The 22,641-nt window shown below is 34.4% G+C and overlaps 1 protein-coding gene across 4 annotated transcripts in view; it reads left to right on the top strand.

The window, feature by feature from the left end:
* The window catches only part of LOC106881997 (vitamin K-dependent gamma-carboxylase), a 71,728-nt gene extending 50,450 nt beyond the window's left edge, over positions 1 to 21,278 (top strand). For all 4 annotated transcript variants that reach the window (XM_052969632.2, XM_014932533.3, XM_089355068.1 and 1 more), the window contains 8 exons: positions 4,317 to 4,505; positions 8,466 to 8,597; positions 10,965 to 11,119; positions 13,692 to 13,870; positions 15,432 to 15,562; positions 18,356 to 18,506; positions 19,878 to 19,947; positions 20,859 to 21,278. In XM_052969632.2, coding sequence (XP_052825592.1) covers positions 4,317 to 4,505; positions 8,466 to 8,597; positions 10,965 to 11,119; positions 13,692 to 13,870; positions 15,432 to 15,562; positions 18,356 to 18,506; positions 19,878 to 19,947; positions 20,859 to 20,994 — 1,143 coding nt within the window. In that variant the 3' untranslated portion in view covers positions 20,995 to 21,278. The remainder of the gene's footprint in view (positions 1 to 4,316; positions 4,506 to 8,465; positions 8,598 to 10,964; positions 11,120 to 13,691; positions 13,871 to 15,431; positions 15,563 to 18,355; positions 18,507 to 19,877; positions 19,948 to 20,858) is intronic.
* Positions 21,279 to 22,641: the final 1,363 nt, after the last annotated feature.

The following is a 22,641-nucleotide window of genomic DNA, read 5'->3' as shown; positions in this document are numbered from 1 at the left end:
CCACCACCATTTAATATCTCCAAAAACTGACTGATGAATTTTCTATGAGACAGTAACTTAAGGATTATGGAGCCATATTTTAGAAATAGAGGTTATGAGTTCAAACTCAGTCTGAAACAAGGCACCTAAAGACAGTCTTTTTGATCTGGTTGATTGAAATATAATTTCAAGCATAAAAACATTAAACAATAATTAACTTATGGCACATAAAATTCAGATTATTGATTTCTAACCTTGGCACAAGGCTACAGATTTTAGGAAAGTAACAACCAATTAGATATGAACTCAATTTTTCATTATTACTTTATTTTATCAACCTGAAAGATTAAAAGACTTAGTTACCCAAGCAGGAGTAAAGACAGGGCCATCATAGAAGCATGGTTGATCCTTGGGAAAAATCAATGCACTAGACCCTGTTGTATCTATTTATTAACAGCGAGCGACAATATATGTAAATCATAATTGGGCTCTCAGGCCTATGAGGCACTTGGGTAACTGCCCAGTGTCCCCATACTTTTAGATGGTAGTGTAGTAGTGTAAATTTAGATAAGTCATTCCTTATTGAAAGTGACCACTCATGTACTGACACTTGTGTGTGTAGGGTTAGTTTCTATGGCTGGATGTCCTTAGTGCTAACCACTTTTCAGGGTAAACTGGATATTTTCTCAAGGCACAAACATGAGAGAGATTGCGTATATATAAACAAGACAGGACAAATGGATCTCAAAACTCTGCTCAAGAAAAGTCAACCTCCTATTAAGAATTTTTAAAAATCATCATCATGACTGTGTGGTAAGAAGTTAGCTTCCCAACCACATGGTTCCAAGTTCAGTCCCACTGCACAGCACTTTGGGCAAATGTCTTCTACTATGGTCTCAGGCCAATCAAAGCCTTGCAAGTGGATTTGGTAGACGGAAACTGAAAGAAGCTTGTCATATATATGTGTGTGTGTGTGTGTGTCTCTATGTTTGTCCCCCACCACCGCTTGACAACCATTGTTGGTGTGTTTGCATCTCTAATTTAGCTGCTCAGTAAAAGAGACCAAAAGAATAAATACCAGGTTTTTTTTTTTTTAAAGTACTGGAATTGATTTGTTTGACTAAAAATTCTTCAAGGCAGTGCTCCAGCATGGCCGCAGTCAAATGATTGAAACAAGTAAAAGGTAAACAATAAAAAAAATTTCTGCATTGAGAGGTTACAGCTCCAGTACCATGGACATGTTATTAGAATGTTACAGGAAAGAATTGCAAGACAGACTCTTCAAGCCAAGTCAACCAGCTGGAGGCCTAGGGGTAGACCAAGAATGTGATGGTCGGATAATATCCATAGTCTCAGTTGGTCACACATGGGGTTCCAGCTGGAAAGTGTGATGACAGTTGCTTGAGATAACCTATGGACAAGGTGCTTGAGGACACTACCCTCATGATACTCCATGGAACAGTAGGCAGAGATGGATGAATTGGAGGACATCATCTCTATGCAATAATAATCAATAAAATCCAAGGAAAACCATGATGGGCAGCATCAAAAGTGGTTAGTTTTAAAAAAGGAGATATGTTGGTGTATCATAAGAAGAAATATAAGGTTTTAGACATTTGTATCATTAGAAGTTATAGCTAATGTTTTATACATGCTTAACTCTAACAGCTCCATATACAGTCCACAATGTTCATATATGGATTATTATAAACCTCTTCCATCACTGGCAGTGAGATGGCATTCTTAAGAAAGCTGTCTTCAGTGAAAAATCTTCAGACTTTAGACCAGTGATCCTCAACCATTTTTTGCTTATGGACCCCTGTGATTCCTATTTTACTCAGGAGGTGGGAACGTCATTGTCATTCGATGTCTAAAAACTCGTATTATATTTTTATGATTAAATATTATTCAGAATTGTATATAAAAATATTTAAATATTTTGTGTATTATAGAAATATAACCAATTTATTGCACATAAATTTTAATGACAAAATTTTCTATGGGCTCTCAAGGGCCATATGGACCCTAGTATATATAATATACCCCAGCTGGCGGTATATTATATATACTCTAAATGCAAAAGGTATATTATTTCCTTCTGATAAAAGAAAATATATTATTTACACTACCTCTACAACTTGTATCACCGTCACCACCACCACTACTACTACTACTACTAAATTCCACCACCACCATCTACACCATTCTCCTTTATTTTTATATTATTCTCAGCTGAATTTATACTTATGTAAACCCACTAATACATGTTCATGGAGGACACCTACTTTGTTACTCATTTTGTGTACATGTACAAATACATTTGTACATAACTATGCACATCCACTCACATCAAAGTATGTTGTAATGTTGATACACACATACATACGTATACACACATTAAAGCATGTTCTAATATTCATACAAACATGAAAGCAGGTTCTAATATTGACACACATATACACTCCATCACGCACACACACACACACACACATGTATACACATATTCATGCATATTCTTATTACATGGAAAAATGCGAGCTAGAGAAATAATTTTCTTAATTTTATAAAACTGGAAAAGTACAGGATAATTTTCAAACTTCTAATTATTAATTGATACTTAAAAGAATGAATTTTTTTTAAGTGCAAAAAATATTTTGAGTTATTTTTTAAAATTTTTAACAGAAGTAACAAGTAATAACAAATAGAAGTAACAGCTTGTAATAAAAGTTTTAGTTTTAATAAAAGCAAATATTTTCTAAATCTAAATCTTTTATTTGAAATTTTATCCTTAGCTGCAATATTTTAAGTAAAAATTTTCTTGTTCTGTACTTTACCAGATATAATAACTTGTCCTGTACTTTGTCCTGTACTTTTGCAGGTTTATAATCTTCAGAATGTTATGTTTATATATTTGTTTTGCAAGATTCTTGATGTGAATTCATGTGTTGAAACAGATTTTATTGTATTTGGGGATGGTCATGTTGCCAGTTTAGCTAATGAAAACACACACACTATATATTTGGTGTTCACTTGCTTCAGTTTTATTTTATATTAATAATATTTCGGCCAGAGTTCTTTCATCACACTTCTGTGACCTCATCAGTGGTCCTTTGCTTTCTTCTTTCTTTTTTGTGTCCCTCCTTACTAACGATCTGCCATTTTGTTTTCCTGTTGTATGTATCTTTATTTGCACATGCGTATATCCCTGTGTGTGTCTATGTTTAGTAAGTGTGTGTGTGTGGGAATGTGTATGGTGCTTGCATTATCAGTACCCCCTGGGATACTGTTAATGCAGGCACTATAAAGACACATACAACAAGAATATAAAATGGCAGACCGTTAGTAAGGTGAGACACACAAAAAAGAAAAAAGAAAGCAAAGGACCACCGATGAGGTCACAGAAGTGTAACGAAAGAACTCTGGCCAAAATACTATTAATATAAAATAGAGCTGAAGCAAGTGAACACTAAATATATAGTGTGTGCGTTTTCATTGGCTAAACTGGCAACATGACCATCTCCAAATACAACAAAATCTTCAGAATATTATTTCTCTTGCTTGCATTTTTCCATGTAATCCATGTTTTTTTCCAGGCTATGCTAATTAATAATGTGTCAATAATTTAAGATTTTACCTTATTGAAAATTGAATAATAAATTTAATAAATTTCTAAATAATATTTTAAAAATTAGCAGTGTTGTTGATATTTTTTTTCCTTACCTCAATGATGCCAGTAACATATATTAAAAGTCCCCTTATAGAACTATATTCATAAAAAAGTATAGAATTATCATCCTCAAATTTGAGAAACAAACACTCATAATTCCTTGAATTGAGCTCTATCATTTAAGCTTAATTAAAATATAGTTTGCTTTTAAAATAAAAAAGTTAATTATACTTAAATCCAATTTTTTGCCTTATATTTTTTTCATGATATTTTTACCTCACAATTTTTTTGATACAAATTTTTGTAGCATGGGACGAAAACTATGAAATTCCTCATGCTTTCTCCTATCATTGAAGCTAAGATAAATATATTTTGCTTTTAAAATAAAAAAGTTATTTGGATCCAAACTTGATTGGGGGTGTTACTTACTCTCCTGTAACGTTGCTACAAATTTTAATGTAAACTTTTTCTACTGCCAAAATGTAGCTAGGGACCAGTCCTCTTCAAAGATGTTAACAGTTTTCAATTTGGTTAAAAACTGAATTAGCAACAAAGTCTGAAATGCTGTATGTGAGTAAATTGCAGCCTTAAGAATATTATTCAACTATAGAAGTAGTTGAATGATATTACCACATATATATTTCTCCACATTCATCTTTTTGTCTTCAAGCATGAGATTTCAAGTGAAGGAAACCCATTGTCTGCAGGTGATGGAGAAAAATCAACAGATGATTCAAAATCCAACCAAAAGCAACACATCCATCCAAAGTACTCTTTGCGCCATATTTTTTCCACTGCCTTCACTATCTTTTATATCCTGTTGCAGTTATTCTTGCCATTTTCTCACTTCATTACAAAGGTTAGTATTGTGTTACAAAATTATTTAATCCTTTCATGAGTCATAGTATCCTTGTATGTTTAGAAATAATTATCAGAGATTAACCCACCTTTTTGATATCAGCCTCCCTGAGACCATCCCTGAATCTGTGATACAAACTTCCTGGTTTACAGTGATCTAAATAAAAGCCTTCCATCAAGATTTCATGTTAATTTGTTCCAAACACCAGCTTCATCATAAAGTTATTTTACTAAAATCTTCATTATTTTCACAATTAATTAAAATAAATGCAGTGTATTTCAACAAAGATATGCTAACCATGTACCTTGTATGTGCAGGAAAAAGTATACTTATTCTTGTTGTCAAAATATTTTTCAAGATTAACCTTTTGATACCTACTGGCCTGCAACCACATCTAGATTTGTGACATAAAATTCTTGTTTTAACCCTTTAACATTCAGATTACCCTGTCAAATGTAATGCTTATTTATTCATATTGTTTTGAGTTAATCATACATTATCTAGTAGCTTTAGTATTTTGATGATGTACAAGGGTGAGTCAAAAAGTAATGCCATTTTGTTTAGGACAGGTATAATTACCAACACAGGAACATGTATCATACATCAAAATGAAGCTGGTCCTCTGTGGATCACATCCCTACTTCTCAACATAGTCACCATTTCTCTCAGTAGCGATGTTCCACCTTCGAATGAGAGCATGTATCCCTGCCCCTTAAAATTCTGTTGACTGTTCTTTGAGCCACATCTTCACTACAGTTTTCACTTCCTCGTAACTGGAATAATGTTTGCCTCTCAAACCCTCTTTCATGGGGCCGAAGAGATGATAGTTTGAAGGCGTTAAATCTGGTGAGTATGGAGGATGCAATAAAGTTGTCCACCCAAATGAGGCGATTGTCTCCCTTGTCCTGGTGCTTGTGTGTGGTCGAGCATTGTCATGCAGAAGGAGGACATTGTCGATTGGCAAGTTGCGTCTTACTCGTCGGATTCTTGCTCTGAGCCTCGTCAGGGTCTCAATGTAGGCCTCAAAGTTTATTGTTTTTCCATTTGGCAAGAAGTCGACCAGAATGACACCTTGAGCATCCCAAAAGACAGTCGCCGTGATTTTTCCAGCTGACTTTTGCGTCTTGAACTTTTTCAGTGATGGTGACGTAGAGTGATGCCATTCCATTGACTGCCTCTTTGATTCCGGTTCATAATGATGAACCCATGTTTCATCACCTATTATGAACCTTCGAAAGAAGGTGTTGTCTCTTTGACTTAGTTCGAGAAGTTCAGTGCAGGCATTGACCCTGTCAGTCTTGCATTTGGTAGTCAGCTCTCTCGGTACCCAACGGGCACACACTTTTGAAAAGCCAAGTGATTCGGCAATGTTGTAAGCACTTTCATGGCTCACTTCAAAGTTTTCTGCCAACTCATCAAGAGTTATGCGCCTGTCTTCTCTGATCAGAGCATCTGCTTTTGCTTTATTGGCAGGATTCACAGAAGCAGACGGACTGCCAGAACGGGGTTTATTGACTACACACACAGTTCACACCTTTTCATCTTTAAGACGACAGACCCACCTGCATACATTACTAGAATCTAAAGTGTTGTCCTCAAAGACATTTTGTAATCGTCGATGAATATTCACAAGGGTTTCCCCCTCAGCAACAAGAAATTCAATCACTGATCTTTGTTCTTGACGTAACTCTAAGGGGGCAGCCATTTTGAATTTTCCTTACCAGTCTAAAAACCTGAAAAGTAAGAAACAAAATATTTCAGAACGTAAATGATATAATCATTTATAACTGGGAAAATTTTCAGTTATTTTTATCAAAAACTTCACATGAAATAAAGAAAGTGGCATTACTTTTTGACTCATCCTCGTAATTGTATATTTTAGAATAACATTGCAGTTAGATGAGAGAGGTTGGATCTGGCCAGTTTGAACCTAAAACAGGAAGAATATTTGGGCCTGATAGGACTGGTTTAAATGTTAAAGGGTTAAAGTGATTTAAATTAAAACTTTCCATCAAAATTTCATGTTAATTTACATTCCAAACACCAGCTTGGCAAAATTATTATACTAAATTTTTCCTTATTTTTGCATTAATCAAAATAAATGCAGTGTATTTCAACATAAATATTGTTGTAGCTTCACTGTAAGTTGAGTCATGTGTTCTCTGTTTTGAATACATGTCATATCTACTGATATCTTGTAGCTCTGATGCACTATTGTTATCATTATTATCATCATTATATGACAATCATGTTCTATGCTGGCATGGGTTGAACTGTTTGACAGGATCCAATGGGCTTGTGGACTACATCATGCTCCAGTGTTTGCTTTGGCATTGTTTCTACAGCTGGATTCCCTTCCTAAAACCAACCACTTTACAGTATATACTGAGTGCTTTTTTTCATTGAATCAGCACTAGTGAGGTTGTTGTGCAGCTTGTAAGACTGTGAACCTCAAGAGAAGTGACTTTACACTACAAGATGAGGGGTTGAAGTACGAGAGAAGAGGGCCAAAGCAGAAACAAGTTTCTTGTTATAGAGGGGCTGCATGGCTACTCGTATTTTAGATGAAAGGGGTGATAAGTGATGGTGGTGTAGTGGGGAAGAGATAAATATAGTGGTGATGAGGTGTCTTTGTGGACCCTCAAGGCACAAAGTGAGAAGTAAACGGAGACAGAAGAATCAGCAGGTAGAAGTTGCAAGAGTGTATGAAAAAGTGAGAAATGAGGGCACTATAAAGCAAATGAACTTCAAATAGGAAAGCATTTAGATTTGCTATAAAAAGAAAGATAACTCTAGAGAGCTACACAGTGATACAGCCTAACAATTGAATGTCTCTTTTAGAGTTTATTTATGAAATTATTTGTAGCAAAATTGAATGTTTTTTGACAAAGAATTTCTTAACTTGTGTAATCATTATGTAATTCTTGTTAGTATGTCTTTCAGTATAGAATAATATCAAAGTCTCTTGACCTCAGTGTTGTTTTAATTTGGTGTGTATGGATATCATTATGTCTTAATCTCAGTGTTTTGGCATCAGTGTGTCCTAAACCAGTGTCTTGATATTGATGTACTGTGTTATCAAAGCATCTTGACACCAATGTACCCTGATGTCACAGCATCATGATGTCAAAACGTTTTGATGTTAGTGTATCCTAATTTCAAAGCATCTTGGTGTCAGTGTATGACATCAATGTATCTTGATGTCATAGTATTTTGATGTCATTGTGTCTTGATGTCAATGTACCTTAATGTCAGTGTATCCTGATGTTGATATATCTTGATGTCAATACATCATGATGTTAGTGTATCTTAATGTCAAAGTGTCTTATAGTGTACCTTAATGTGTCTTGATGTCGATGTACCTTAATGCCTATGTGTCCTTAATGTCATCAGAGTTCCTTGGTGACATCAGTATTTCTTGATTTTGTTTCCAGTGTTCCTGTTCTTTGGTGTTGTTGGTGTCCTTTGATATCAGTATATTCTGACACTGGTACATTGTTAATATCTGTATACCATTTAAAGCAGTGGTTCTCAACTAGGGTCCATATGGCCCTTGGGGATCCATGTAAGATTTTGTGGTTAAAATTTATTGGTTATACTTCTATAACACACAAAATATTCTAACAATTTTTTTAAATACAATTCTTAATAATCTTTAATTATAAAAATAGGAATTTTTTTTTAAAACACTGAATGTCTATGAGGGTCCAGTAGAGTAAAATAGGAATCAGAGGGGTCCTCAGACAGAAAATGGCTGAGAACCACTGATTTAAAGAAAGAAAACACAAAATAGAAAATTGTCGACATACTGATATAAAATATATATACTGAAGCATGCATGATATTGAGTTAGACAAAATTAACTGTGTGTACAGTAGATATGGTCTCTTAGCTCATGAGACAAGAAAATGAGAAAACTGATCTTCATTATTTTTTTGTTTTTTTTTTTGTTGTTGCTAGGGTTATAATAATTGGACATCTGGTCTGTATGGATATTCTTGGGACATGATGGTTCATAGATGGAACACACAACATCTGCAGATTATGTATGTTGAGCGAGATACTGGAGAATCAGGATTTATTGATCCCATGGTGAATATTTATAGATTTCTTTGTATATACTTATTGTTGTTGTTGTCATTGATGTTTCATTGTTTTTGTTTTGTTTTGTTTTTATGCCTGGAAAGTTGAACAAGGAATAATTCAGGTTATGGCATGATATTTCACCTCTCACAAAGGAACGTTGTTCAAATAGCTCCAGAAATTTGAGGCATGTGTGTGTGTATAGACAGATAATATATATATATATATTCATCATCATCATCATCGTTTAATGTCCGCTATATATATATATATATGTGGAGGCGCGTGGCTAAGTGGTTCAGGTGTCAGCATCTTGATTGTAAGATTGTGGTTTCGATTCCTGGACTGGGCGACGCATTGTATTCTTGAGCAAAACACTTCATTTCACGTTGCTCCAGTCCACTCAGCTAGCAAAAATTAGTAACGCTGTGATGGACTGGCGTCCCGTCCAGCTGGGAGCACATACGCCATTGAAACCGGGAAACCGGACCCATGAGCCTGGCTAGGCTTTAAAAGGGCGCATTTATTTTTTTTATATATATATATAATATATATATATATATATATATATATATATATATATATATATATATATATATATATATATATTATACTATATATATATATATATTATACTATATATATATATATATTATACTATATATATATATATATTATACTATATATATATATATATTATACTATATATATATATATATTATACTATATATATATATATATATATTATACTATATATATATATATATATATTATACTATATATATATATTATACATATATATTATACTATATATATATATATATATATTATACTATATATATATATATATATATTATACTATATATATATATTATACATATATATTATATATATAGATAGACACATACACACATGTGAACATACACAGGTGTGTGTGTGTATAGAATGTTAAATATTCATAGTATGCAAATTAGTAGCGCCAGTTCTCTGAAACTACTGGATTTGTTGTGTATATTACCTCAGTCTTCTCCTATGTGTATTGTATTTGATTCCTCTTCTTCTCTCAGCACATTTGTATTCTGTCACTCAGACACATGAGAGCATGACACATCTAGCAGAGTAGGCTCACTCCATTTTTTAAGGCTGTCATACACACACACACACACATACACACATCTATCCTGGCTTTTCTGATTTACCAAAAAAAATGAATAAAAAGGAAATGCTTTAGAATAGTAACTCATGCACCTCTTATAATATGCTTTATTTATTTATTTTTTCATAACAGTCTTCAGATTTCTATCTTTTGAACTTAGGGAATTTGGATTGTGAAAAATATATTTTATAAAATTTCATTTTTTTTAATCTCCTTTCCACATTGGGAGGCATGTAGCCTAGTGATAGGTGTTGCACACATGATCATCAAGATCATGGTTTCAATTCCCAGACCAGATTGTGCATTGCTACTTGAACAAAACACTCCATTTCTTGATGCTCTAGTCCAGCAATAGTTGGAAAATTAACCTTGCAACAGACTGGCATCCCATCCAGGGTGGGAAAGTGTTGTGATCTCAGTCCTTTATATGATGTGGAAAGCAGGTTGAGCTCCATCCTTATGAATCCTAGGGCTTACGACTGACCTACGACCCTCATTTACTGGCAATATATATAATGCTTACAAACATACATGGCGTGGTTGTGTGACAAAAAGGTTGCTTCCCAACCACATGGTTCCAGGTTCAGTCCCACTGCATGGCACCTTGGGCAAGTGTCTTCTACTATTATCTCAGGTTGACCAAAGCTGTGTGAGTGGATTTGGTAGACAGAAACTGAAAGAAGCCTGTCATATATATGTATATATTTGTGTGTGTGTGTGTGTGTGTGTGTGTTTGCCTCCCACCATTGCTTGACAACTGATGTTGGTGTATTTACATCCATGTAACTTAGCAGTTTGGCAAAAGAGACTGATAGAATAAGCACTAGGCTTGCAGAGAATAAGTCCTGGGATTGATTTCTTCAACTAAAAAACCCTTTAAGGTGGTGCTCCAGCATGATCACAGTCAAATGACTGACAGAAATAAAAGAATAAAAGTAAAAGACTACACACACATACACACAATATACACATCATCATCATCATCATCATCAGCATCATTTAATGTTTGTTTCTATGCTGGCATGGGTTGGACAGTTTGACCACAACTAGCAAGCAAGAGGACTGTGCTAAGCTCTATTGTCTGCTTAGTCATGGTTGCCATGGTTGGATGCCCTTCCTAAAGCCAAATAAATATAAACACATACATATTTATATGTGTGTATATGTATATCCTAGCTCATTGTATTTTTCATACAGTCTATACTGTTATTCCATTGCAGGCTTTTGCCAGAAGCAGTAGGAGGTGGCCACTTCATTCTGACATGGTAAAGCAGTATGCCTTATGTATTGAAAACAGGCTTGAAAATCTTGGTCTGAAGAATGTTGAACTCTATTTTGATGTTTGGGTTTCTTTGACGCAACGTTTCCAACAACGGTAAGTTGTGGTGGTCATTTGGAGTGTTGTTTGATAAGCCTGCATCAACTCATAACTAAGAGAGAGAGAGAGAGAGAAGAAGTTGGGGTGGGGAGAGAGATATATGGTGATATATATATATCTGGTGCTTTGCTATACTCAAGAAGACCCTTCTGCCACAGCAGACTTGATACTAGTACTAGTGCCATATAAAACACTGGTGCTGGTGCCACATTAAAAGCATGCTGTACACTGTGGAGTGGTTGGCATTAGCAAGGACATCCAGCTGTAGAAACCATGCCAGAACAGACAATGGAGCTTGGTGTGACCCTCAACCTTACCAGCTTTGATCAAACCATCCAATTCATTCTAGTATGGAAAAAGAGAAAACAGAAAAATGATGTTGATGATATATATATATATATATATATATATATATATATATATATATATATATATATATATATATATATATATATATATATATATATATATATATATATATATATATATATATACATACATACATATATATATATATAGCTCATCATCATCATCATTTAACATTCTTCTTCCATACTGACATAGGTTTGTTTGCCTGCTCAGTTTGACAAAGGATCTGATGTGTCCAAGGACTGCATCAAGCACCAATGTTTACTTAGGCATACTTTTTATGATTGGATGCTCATCTTAATGCCAACCACTTTACAGTATGGACTTAGTGCTCTCATCATCTCACCTGCACTATTGAAGTCACCATGCAGTTTGCAGGACTAGTAGCCTTAGGAGAGGTGGAGAGGGGGTTCAGCTTCGTGTCATAGAATGAAGGGATTACTATGAAAGAGGGAAGCAGGATCCTCAGGGGCACCTGCATGGTTGCTCACATCTAGGAGTAAAGCGGGAGAGAGAAAAGAGAAAGCGATCAGTTGGAGCTGCAAGACAGATAATGGCAATAAGGTGCTCAGGTGGTTGCACAAGGCACAAGCTGAGTAGAAGTGGGCGATTGATTTGCAAGATTGTGTAGGAAGGTGAATGAAGGGTGTGGAGGCAGATTGCTAAAATTGGTAGAGTTGAAGGGACAAGAGTCATGAGCTTGGGAAAATAGAAGGATGCAGAAGAGTTGGGTTGGGGAGCAGTAAGAGTAGTAAAGATGATACAGTTGCAGTGAGGAAGAGGACAAAAAAAAAGTGGGGGAAGCATAATGCATGGACAGGGAGTCACTAATGGGTGGGAGACCCAAAATATAACACTTTCAGAACATATATCTATGCAATAGTTCTGCTTGTTCATTCTTTCACAGGTTACGCTTTAGTTTGTTTGAGAGAAGGGGGGGGGGGGTGGAGTGAGGCTGACAGAGGAAGAGAGAGAAAGAATGGGAACGGTGATGGAGGGGAAGTAAGTGAGGTAGCAGATAGCCACTGTCACGCTACCACTCAACCTAGTTAGTGGAAGTGAGAGGTGAAGAGAAAGAGAATAGGAGAAATGTTAACAATGTGAAGAAGGGAATTACATTAGTTAAAAAGTAAGAGGTAGAGATAAAAATATAAAATGTTTAGCAGAGGGAGATTTTAAAATCATATTAGATATTATTGTGACCAGAAGTGAAATAACTAAACAAAACAGCCAGGGATGTTATTTTTGTTTTTAATTTGCAATGGAATTGAAACTAATCAGGTAAATGAAAATATTATGTATATTCTCTATATTGTTTTATGTACATTAATTGTATATAATGTAAAGCAATTATGACGAAATATTGCATAACAAGGAATATGCAATTATATATTGATCTAACATTTTCAATAGAATTAAATAGTAATGAATGATATGTGTATTAAGTATTGTATAAATTGTTCTTGTATATTTTTCTATCATTTTTATCTTGCACAGGCAACAATAAGATTTATATGCAATAAAAATGCAAATCATCCTTTCTTTCTTAAGTAGTTCCTCTTAATTTTGTTCATTCCATGGAATTTCCATGGATCCTGCTACTAGATATATATATATATATATATATATATATATATAAATTCATAAGAATGGTACAACAAGGTACCGATATTTACTGGACAATAGCAATCGATATAAAAACGACGCTACTGTATAGCTTCACTGCGTATATACTGGCAAAAATGCGTGTGTGCAACAAAACATGAAAAACTTGTCTTACCTTAGGAAGAACATCCGAAAATGAACCCCAGATTAAGGATAATGCAGTACCTAGGTTTCAGACTTTTCAAATACGTTTCACAACGTAAATCTGATTAGTCCTCATCAGCTGCATTCACCTAGACAACATTTCAAATGTTGCCACATCAATGCCAAGTATACTCACCCGAACGCCAAGCCGTTAACGGAACTGAGAACAGTGAAGAAGTGAACAATGAAAAATATTTCAATACAAATGTATTAATACAAATGTATCAATTTCCAGCAAAAAATAGCCCTATAAGGGTATATATATAAATTCATAAGAATGGTACAACAAGGTACCGATATTTACTGGACAATAGCAATCGATATAAAAACGACGCTATTGTATAGCTTCACTATATATATATAGATATTCTTATTTTTTAATCTTAATCAGGTTATTTGACCCGAATACTGATATAATCAAAGCAGATTGGCACCCATTCAGAGATACTCCTTGGATATTACCATTACAAAACCAACTCGCCAACTGGCGAAATACCATGGACAAAATTACCAAAGAAGTCCATGAGAATAATTCATTGGAAGATGTAACATTTATTCTTGATTTCCCAGGTAAGTTAATTAGTTAATTATATATTGTAATTAAGATACTTTCTAATTACAATATCTGAGATATAAATAAAGCAATGCTTTTTTGCATAAGAATATATTAAGAATAACTGCTAAGATTTTAATATAAATGTCAAGATACAACAGTAATGTTTATATTCTATCATTTACATTGAAAACTGAACAGTTAACTCATAATTTGATTTATGGAACTACTTCCTCTCACAAATATCCAATCAATGTAGGCTACCTTGCTATCTTTTATCTTTTACTTGTTTCAATCATTAGACTGCGACCATGCTGGGGCACTGCCTTGAAGAATTTTTAGTCAAATGAAATTGACTCCAGTACTTTTTTTTAAAGCGTGGTAGTTATTCTGTTGATTTCTTTTGCCAAAACACTAAGTTATGAGGATATACCATACAAACCCATGTAATTTGCATACCTGTGTAATTTATGCAGGTGATTTTCAGGATAAAATTTGTTAGAAAAAGCTTCTATTCATGTAAAATTCACGCCCCAAAATTTTCAGAATTGCCAATATGGCCAGGGGAAAAAGGTTTTCAATTTAGTTGTATTTAGCATAATTTCACTTACTTATTAGATTTTATTAAATTTTCATAAAATAAAAATAATTTCTGTTTAACAAGTATCACATTAAAAGCTATTAAATTACAAAGTGTTTGTGTTGTTTTAGTACTGAGAGGTAATATTCATTCCCTACTTAAGCATGGATGTTCAGTTAGAATAAACTATACTGTGATAGATACCATGAGAAACTCTCATATTGGCTTTTGGTACAAAATGTACTCTTGTTTATATTACTAACAGGGAGATAAATCCCTGCCATCTCCAACTCCAAGACTGCCATATCATGCAATTTTGAACAATAGCTTGGTTATTTCCTTTCAGTGTGTACTTGACATACTTAATTCACCTCACTGAGGCAATGATTTCAATGCTGCAGTGACATTTGAATGTTCTTAAGAGTTATATTATAAGGTACAATGTATTTATTGTTTATTTTTCTTTTCTTATGAGATACAACTTCTTCCATTGCAACTGATCTTTGTCTATAAAGAGATTGTCTGTTTTTCTGCCTTTTGTTTAAGATGATAAAGATTAATATTTTATTTTAAATATAATAGTAATTTTCCTCTTTAAAGAAAAAAAAATCAAGTACCCATGATTCAAAAATATCTCATAAAAATATAAGAATTTCTATCTTTCAAGTCCATAACACTCCAAAAGTTGTTTAAATGATTAAGGGAAGAAAAAAGGGATGGATGATGGTAGCTTTGATGACTCTTTGAAGTGTCCATATTTCCAATTTGCTTTTTTTTTCTTAAAGGGGGAAATGACTATTTTATTTGTACTATTTATCATCTTAACCAAATGGCAGAAAAACAGAGAAACTTTGAGTTTTGTATAATATAGATATGGCAGGCTTCTTTCAGTTTCTGTCTACCAAATCCAAACTTCTTAATCATACAGACACACCTGCATTTGTAATTACTGCAAATTCTTCTCTAATAGTCTTTAAAATCTTCTTTCTCTTTTTTAGGATATCATCTTGAAAATTTTATACCAGATGATCTTCTTAAGAATCGGTTAACAGTGCTGGAAGGATCAGTAATTGTTGAGATACCTGAGCAAGAAAAGAACTACACACTACACAAAGGTGATAGTGTAAAGGTAGGATGTTTCTAACAAAATAGCAGACTTTTTTGATAAATATATTGATTTACTTTTCTGTTTTAATATCTTTTACTTAAAGTTAAATACTTTCATATGATCTGCTATCAGACATTATAAGTGCCAATGTATGACAGAAATAAAGAGTAACAAAAATTAGACTTGATCAACATATTTAAAGCTTAGTTCAAGGGCTGTTACTCTTTTCTGATTCATGTAGGTTCATATAGTGTCTAACTTCATTTAATAATAATAATAATGGTTTCAAATTCTGACACTTCAAGGCCTGCAGTTTTGAGGGAGGAAGTCAATTACATTGGTCCCAGTAATCAACTGGTACTTATTTTATTGGCCCCAAAAGGATGAAAGGCAAAGTTGACCATGGTGGAATTTGAACTTAGAACATACAGATGGATGAAATACTGCTAAGCATTTTGCCAGATGTGCTAATGGTTCTGCCTACTCCACTCAGGTATACTACAACTTCTCAGAAAGAGTGGACACAAAGCAGCCATAAGTCAAGTTAAAAAAGACAGCAATGAAAACTAGGAGTACATAGAATAAAACACTGGAAAATAGAAAAGTGAACAGTAAAAGGAAAGGGGTGCATAAGCAAGATCAGGTGAATTTCAAGAAACATGGAATTTTTGAAGGATGCAGTGTCCTGACAGCTAACCATTGACATAGATAGTTTATTCCATGCTTTGATAATCTGAGCATGAAATGTTTTACAAATTTAGACTTAATGTGAAATAGAAACCAGTGAGAGTGTCTCTTGAGTGGAAGCTAGATAGGAATTTTAGGAGGTGAGGCAGATCCATTGAGACCTGCAGGAGGGTTGAGGTGAGGAGGAGGACCCGACAGATATGGGTGTGGCCTGGCCTGGAAGCAGGCTCACAACAGTTTTTGCAACTATGATGGAAATTTCTCATCACCTAATGCTCCATAGGGAGTGGGAGTGACTAAGACATAGACTGAAGAAGAGTATATATTTATACTTTCTCAGTGCTATAGAAGGTATCATCATCATTTAACATCCACCTTCCATGCTAGCATGGGTTGAATGGTTTGACAGGAGCTGGCCAGGCAGAAGATTGCACCAGACCTCTGTGTCTATTTTGGCACAGTTTTTATGGCTGGATGCCTTTCCTATCACCAACCACCCAACAGAGTGTATTTTAAAACAATGCTTAATCAAAAATAGATCAATAACTAAACTGAAAAATAATGATGTCTATTGGACTAAAGAAAGAGAAAGTGACAGTTATCTAAACTAATTATAATGTTCATGCCAGCATGGTGATGATGATGATGATGACATAGACAAGTAGGATTGCTTATGTAATGTAACTTGATGTTGTATACTGCTGGTTGTATGATGTTGTATACAATATGCCATCCATTGATTGTAGGAAGTATTTGTGGTACCCTCTACATGTAAAGAAAATGTACAATGTGCCACAAATTGATTTTAGTGGATTCAAATGGTAGAAGTAGATCAAAAATATATATTAGTGATAGAGGCAGTTTTAGTACTGAGAGGTAATATTCATCCCCCACTTAAACGTGGATGTTCAGTTAAAATAAACTATACTGTGATAGATACCATGAGAAACTCTCATATTGGCTTTTGGTACAAAATGTACTCTTGTTTATATCACTAACAGGGAGATAAATCCCTGCCAGATTGTGCAATTTTGACCTTTATTGTTCTCATCAATGATGGGCGCTTGACCACTAGAGATAGCAGTGATTCATCTCCCCACTAGCAATATACAAAAAAAAACAGTGTTAGAACAGGTGCTAGTGTTACAATTAGCCAGTGAGGCATTGTGAGATCAGGTCTGTGATACTAGTTTTTGATAAGAACAAGGTAGTATGGCACAACCTAGCAACCTATGTTGATCTGGAAAAGTAGGTGAAGAAATGATGAAGATGTAAACCTTGTAAAAAAATCAAATGAACCCTGGTTATAAACTCTTAATGTGGGGGAATAATTTTTTTCAATATATAGGTGCAGGCATAGCTGTGTGGTAAGAAGTTTGCTTTCAATTGCTTAGTTCTGAGTTCATTCCCATTGCTTAACACTTTGGGCAAGTGCCTGGTACTATAGGCTCAGACTAAGCAAAGCCTTGTGAATGGATTTGGTAGATGGGAATTGAAAGAAGTTCATCATATATGTGTAGATATATATACATGTGTGTGTCTTTGTGCTTGTGTTTGTCCCCCACCAGCACTTGACAACTGATGTTGGTTTGTTTATGTCCCTGTAATCCAGCAGTCATCAAACAGAGACTAGTGGAATAAGTACCAGGTTTTTTTGTTTTTTTTAAATTAAGTACTGGAGTCAGTTATTTGACTAAAACAACTTTCAACATTGTGCCCCAGTATAGCCTCTGTCCAATGACTGAAACAAATAAAAGATGAAAGATATTAAATAGCCATATGTATACATCATTGGAAGGCTGTGAATTTTGTCTGAGAGAAAATCTTTAAAGTCATTGTTGGGATGATGTTCATCTTGCATTAATACATGTTGTTTTTAACAGATGTCTATGAAGAGATTTTGTCTCAGACAAAAACCACGGCTTCATGCCTTTTAATGGTGTACATAAATACACACACATGTGTGTGTGTGTGTTAAGTGTGATACACAGATGGCAATTTTAATGTTGCTTTAGTTGCATATACCAAGTTTTTCAATATTTTTGGAAAGCATCAGTATTGCTCCTGTTTTAAGAATATTTATTGTGCTAATGCTTCAGTTTCACTTTTATTTTTACTTATGTAAAGGTTCCTTCTGGAGAGTTCCATATCGTCCATACAGTTTCATCAGGTCCTGCAGGTTATATGTATACGTATCTCAGCCAGAAGAAGTGGAGCGAAAGCACGGCAACCTGTCCTCGGCTCAAATGGTATCAGAAACTGCCACAAGATCCACAGTGTAAGTAGCTCTTAACAAGCACAGCAACTGACTGTCTGATGCATTGGATTACAGACCCAATGGTTTTGAGTTCAAATAAAGCAATCAGTAGTAGAGGATTTGTAGGACACAGTGTGAGACGACTGCTGTTATCGTTAGGCCTAACTCATTGTAAGGTAAATACCACCTTGACCGATATCCAAAATACAGTGGAGAAGGCTAGCTACTGGATTTGGTAAAAAAGAGACGATGAGCGATGGCTAGAGAAATATTGAGCTTTGTTTTTAATAACCAGTTGATCTAGCAAGCGGGGCCTCATATCAGTGAGGGGGACCGGTGCGCATTGATGCTGTCGAGAGGTAGGCCCCGAAACGGCGCACATTCTCTCCTGATGACCCCATACACTTGCTGGCTTCTGGTATGCAGAGTTCTTGACTGGTAGCACTTGCATGTGCGAGTTGTTTGCAAGACATACAATAGATGTATGTGCATGTGTTTCAGTTGTTAGTTTAAGAAAGATGGAGAATAACAATAGCTTTTCATGCATTTCCTAGAGTAAGGATCACACATTTCCTAGAATTAAGGCTAAATGAAATGATATGTTAGTATAAAGGGGACATTGTCTACACAAGAGATCTAAAAACTCAGGAACATCTTACAACACATAAAATAATGAAAAAAAAAAAAAAGTTCTATGTTAGAGAAGCACCCACTCTTTCTGATAAGAATTTGCTGGAATAGATTTCTGTTACCTTATTTAGATCCATAGGAGTTCTTGACCTCAGTATCGTAGGCTAATTTGAATTAGGGCATGCCTCCAGTGCTTACATCATCATCATTTAAACTGGCCATATCTAGCCAAAATATTAGCTGATATTTCTAGCAGGCTGGGCAACTACATATAGGTTTCTGCCTTGGGAGCCTCTATGTGTGGGAGTTTACCAATCAAATGGACAGCTATCTTTGGATGTTATCTAGCATTATGCAAATGTGGTACAGTGCACCATTCCAGGCTGTGTACACATTGTATCCGTGTAAAACTCTAGATATCTCTCGCTTTTGAAGAATTAGACTAACTCTCTAAAACTAGCCATTTCTTAGCATTCTGTTGACATATACTGTCTTTGTTACAATTAATTTTGAAATGAAAAGTAAATAACTTTGTCATTAAGCTGGTATTTGAAACATAAATTAACATGAAATTTTGATGGAAAGCTTTTAGATTAATTATCCTAGAACCAAGGCCAGTCTCAAGTGGGTTGGTATCAAAACGTTTAAGTACTGCAAAGAACTTTTGTTTGACACTCTTACTGATTACACCATCTTTGAAAATATGTTTAGGAATTATTGAAGATATTGCTTTAATCTGTTAATCTTTTTTTCTTTTTACAGTCCATAATCCAAACCTGTTGGAGACGTTTATAAATTTCCTGAAATTAAAATATTTCATGTTTTCTAGGAGGTGAGTATTTCATAGCTTGCTTTCTCTTTCTCATGTATCTTCACCATCATCATTTAATGCCTGTCTTCCTTGCTGGCATGGGTTAGACAGTTCAACAGAATCCAGTGAGTCAGAGGATTGTGCTGTGCTCTTGTATCTGCTTTGGTATGGTTCCTACAGCTGGACACCCTTCCTAATGCCAGTCACCTTACATTGAGTATTGGGTGCTTTTTTAGTGGCACCAGGAGATTGCAAAAAATACCCTCTCAGAGCAGAAAGGAAGGCAGTTTTATGTTAAGTGTTGAGAGGCTAACATGTAAAAAAGGGATATATATATATGCACAACATAGCATGTATTAGAAAACCTAAGATAAATTCAAAGTAAGTTACACTATAACCTTTAAGTCTCTTGTGAAACCTTGGTAGATGCCAATACATGTTATTCTTTGTACACAGAAAAATAAGCGAGTGTCCTGACATATCATTGTTCATTGATCTCATTTGTGAACAATTACCCGACTCATTGTTCTATCTGTAAAGAGAACTTATAGCAAATAACTACTTAAATATCAACTAGAACTTAGTTATAATGGCTAAACTATGTATGCATGCACATTTTTATCTAATGTAATGTATGTGTACATATGTCTATGAATTTAAGCATGTAATAAATGCATGTATTAATTTCGCAGTTAAAGGGCTAAATGATGATGACAATTATTAAGTCAATCACATCAGTCCCAGTACGCAACTTGTACTTATTTATCAACACTAAAAGGATGAAAGGCAAACTCAACCTCAGCAGAATTTGAACTCAGAAGATAAAGATGGACAAAGTGTCACTAAGCATTTTTCCCAGCATGCTAATGATTCTGCCAGCTCACTACTTTGAAAATTATTAATATTTTTTTCTTCTTTTTTTTCTCTTTTAGTCTCACATTATCTCTGGGGGCAGTGAAAAGTATTATCAGTGGCCAGCCTTTTGAAAGAATATTGAATGAAACCTATGAATATGAAAATACACATGTCGAAAGATCTGTGAAAAACCATGCAAGACTATTTCTATGAAATGAAAGTTGGATGGCAAAGATAGAAAAATCTCTTAACAGAGATGGCAAAGATAGGAAAATCTCATGTCATCTGTCATATAACTGCCAGATTTTATTGAATCTCTTATAAAGCTATTTATGAAATTCATGCTTAAAGTAAAATTTTAATATATATATAAAACAGATTTTGAACAATTTTAAAAATGTTTCAAAGCAAAAAAATCAAAATTTTCATCATTTCTCAATGAATTCTCATCAATATTTCAGTTTAAATAAATTTCATTTAATGCATTTAAATTAAAAGGCGTTTGCTGTATTAGGAAGTTGTTACTTCAAACTTTTTCCTACTTAATTTTTATATTAATTTTCTTGAAATTGTTTTTGTGTTTTCATCTTAAGAGATCTTGGTTACTCTTCTTAACACTAACCAACAATTCAAAGCTGAAGTGAATGTTGAACTAATTTTTCTGCATGTCAGACTTCAGTACCTACTACAATGTACTATGATGTGTGTGTGTGTGTGTAAAGAGATGATGAATAAAACATCCATAGTTATTAAGAGCTCAATTATAAATAGGTCATTTAACACTGCAGGAAATTGAGTGGATGAAACGTGTGTACATAATTGGCTAAAACAATCCTTAAAAGCTACACATTTAGAATAAAATGGTAGTATTCCTGATGATTTGGAATAAGCATTGCTTTAAATTAACTTTCATTAATTGTGCATCTTAATTATGAAATTATACAATTAATTATGCTTAATCCTAATGAAACAGCTGTAGAAAGTATTTAAATTATGATATATCTGTGAAATTTATGCTTTTCTACATTTATTCTATATATATATAAACATAGGTGTGTGGTTAAAAAGTTTGCTTCCTGATCATGTTGTTCCAGATCTAATCCCACAGAACAGCATCTTGGGCATGTGTCACCTACTGTAGCCCAAAGAGTGGATTTGATAGATGGAAACTGAAGGAATCCTGTCATGTGTGTGTGTGTGTGTGCGTTTGTAAATGAGTGCCACCATCATACAAACAGTCATTCATTTCCAGTCTCCCATGAAAACATGCCTTGTCGTGGTAGAATATTACCTTGCTTGGTAATAGACAAGGAAGGGCAACTCACAGTAAAAAATCTGCCTCAACAAATTCCATGGGGCATTGAGCATCATCATCATTTTAATATCCACTTTTCCTTGGAAGCATGGAAAAGTGGACATTAAAACAAAGAGAATGATATTGAGATAAATTTAATTTTAAAACAAACCTTAACAAAAATACATATCTTCTCAGTTTTGGAGCCTGTGACATTGTTGAAGGTTGATGAGAAGAGGCCTGATGTGTTGACTCTTCATCTCTAGAAGACTAAGCACATGTTTTATAAGAGACACTAAAGTAAGTGATTCTTTCACCCACTCACATTCTCTAAATGCTATAATGAAAGTGGGGAAACACATGTGCAACTGAATGGAGTAAATCACAGAAGTATTGCCAACAAGAAATTATTTAATCCATGGCATTCAAGAATTTGGAGAAGCTGTTCTGCCAGCTACAAGTCCCTGGGCAAACCCAAATGTCAGGTAAGGCTTGCAAGAAGTGGGGCATGTTATTCCAGTGTCTCAGCCTCGTGATTGTTCACAATAATGGTGTGAATGACTTGA

This window comes from Octopus bimaculoides, chromosome 7 (assembly GCF_046866305.1).
Source record: "Octopus bimaculoides isolate indiv1 chromosome 7, ASM4686630v1, whole genome shotgun sequence".
NCBI classification, from domain to species: Eukaryota; Metazoa; Mollusca; class Cephalopoda; order Octopoda; family Octopodidae; genus Octopus; species Octopus bimaculoides.
The sequence above is the reverse complement of the archived record's forward strand: the minus strand, read 5'-3'. Positions and strand labels throughout refer to the sequence as shown.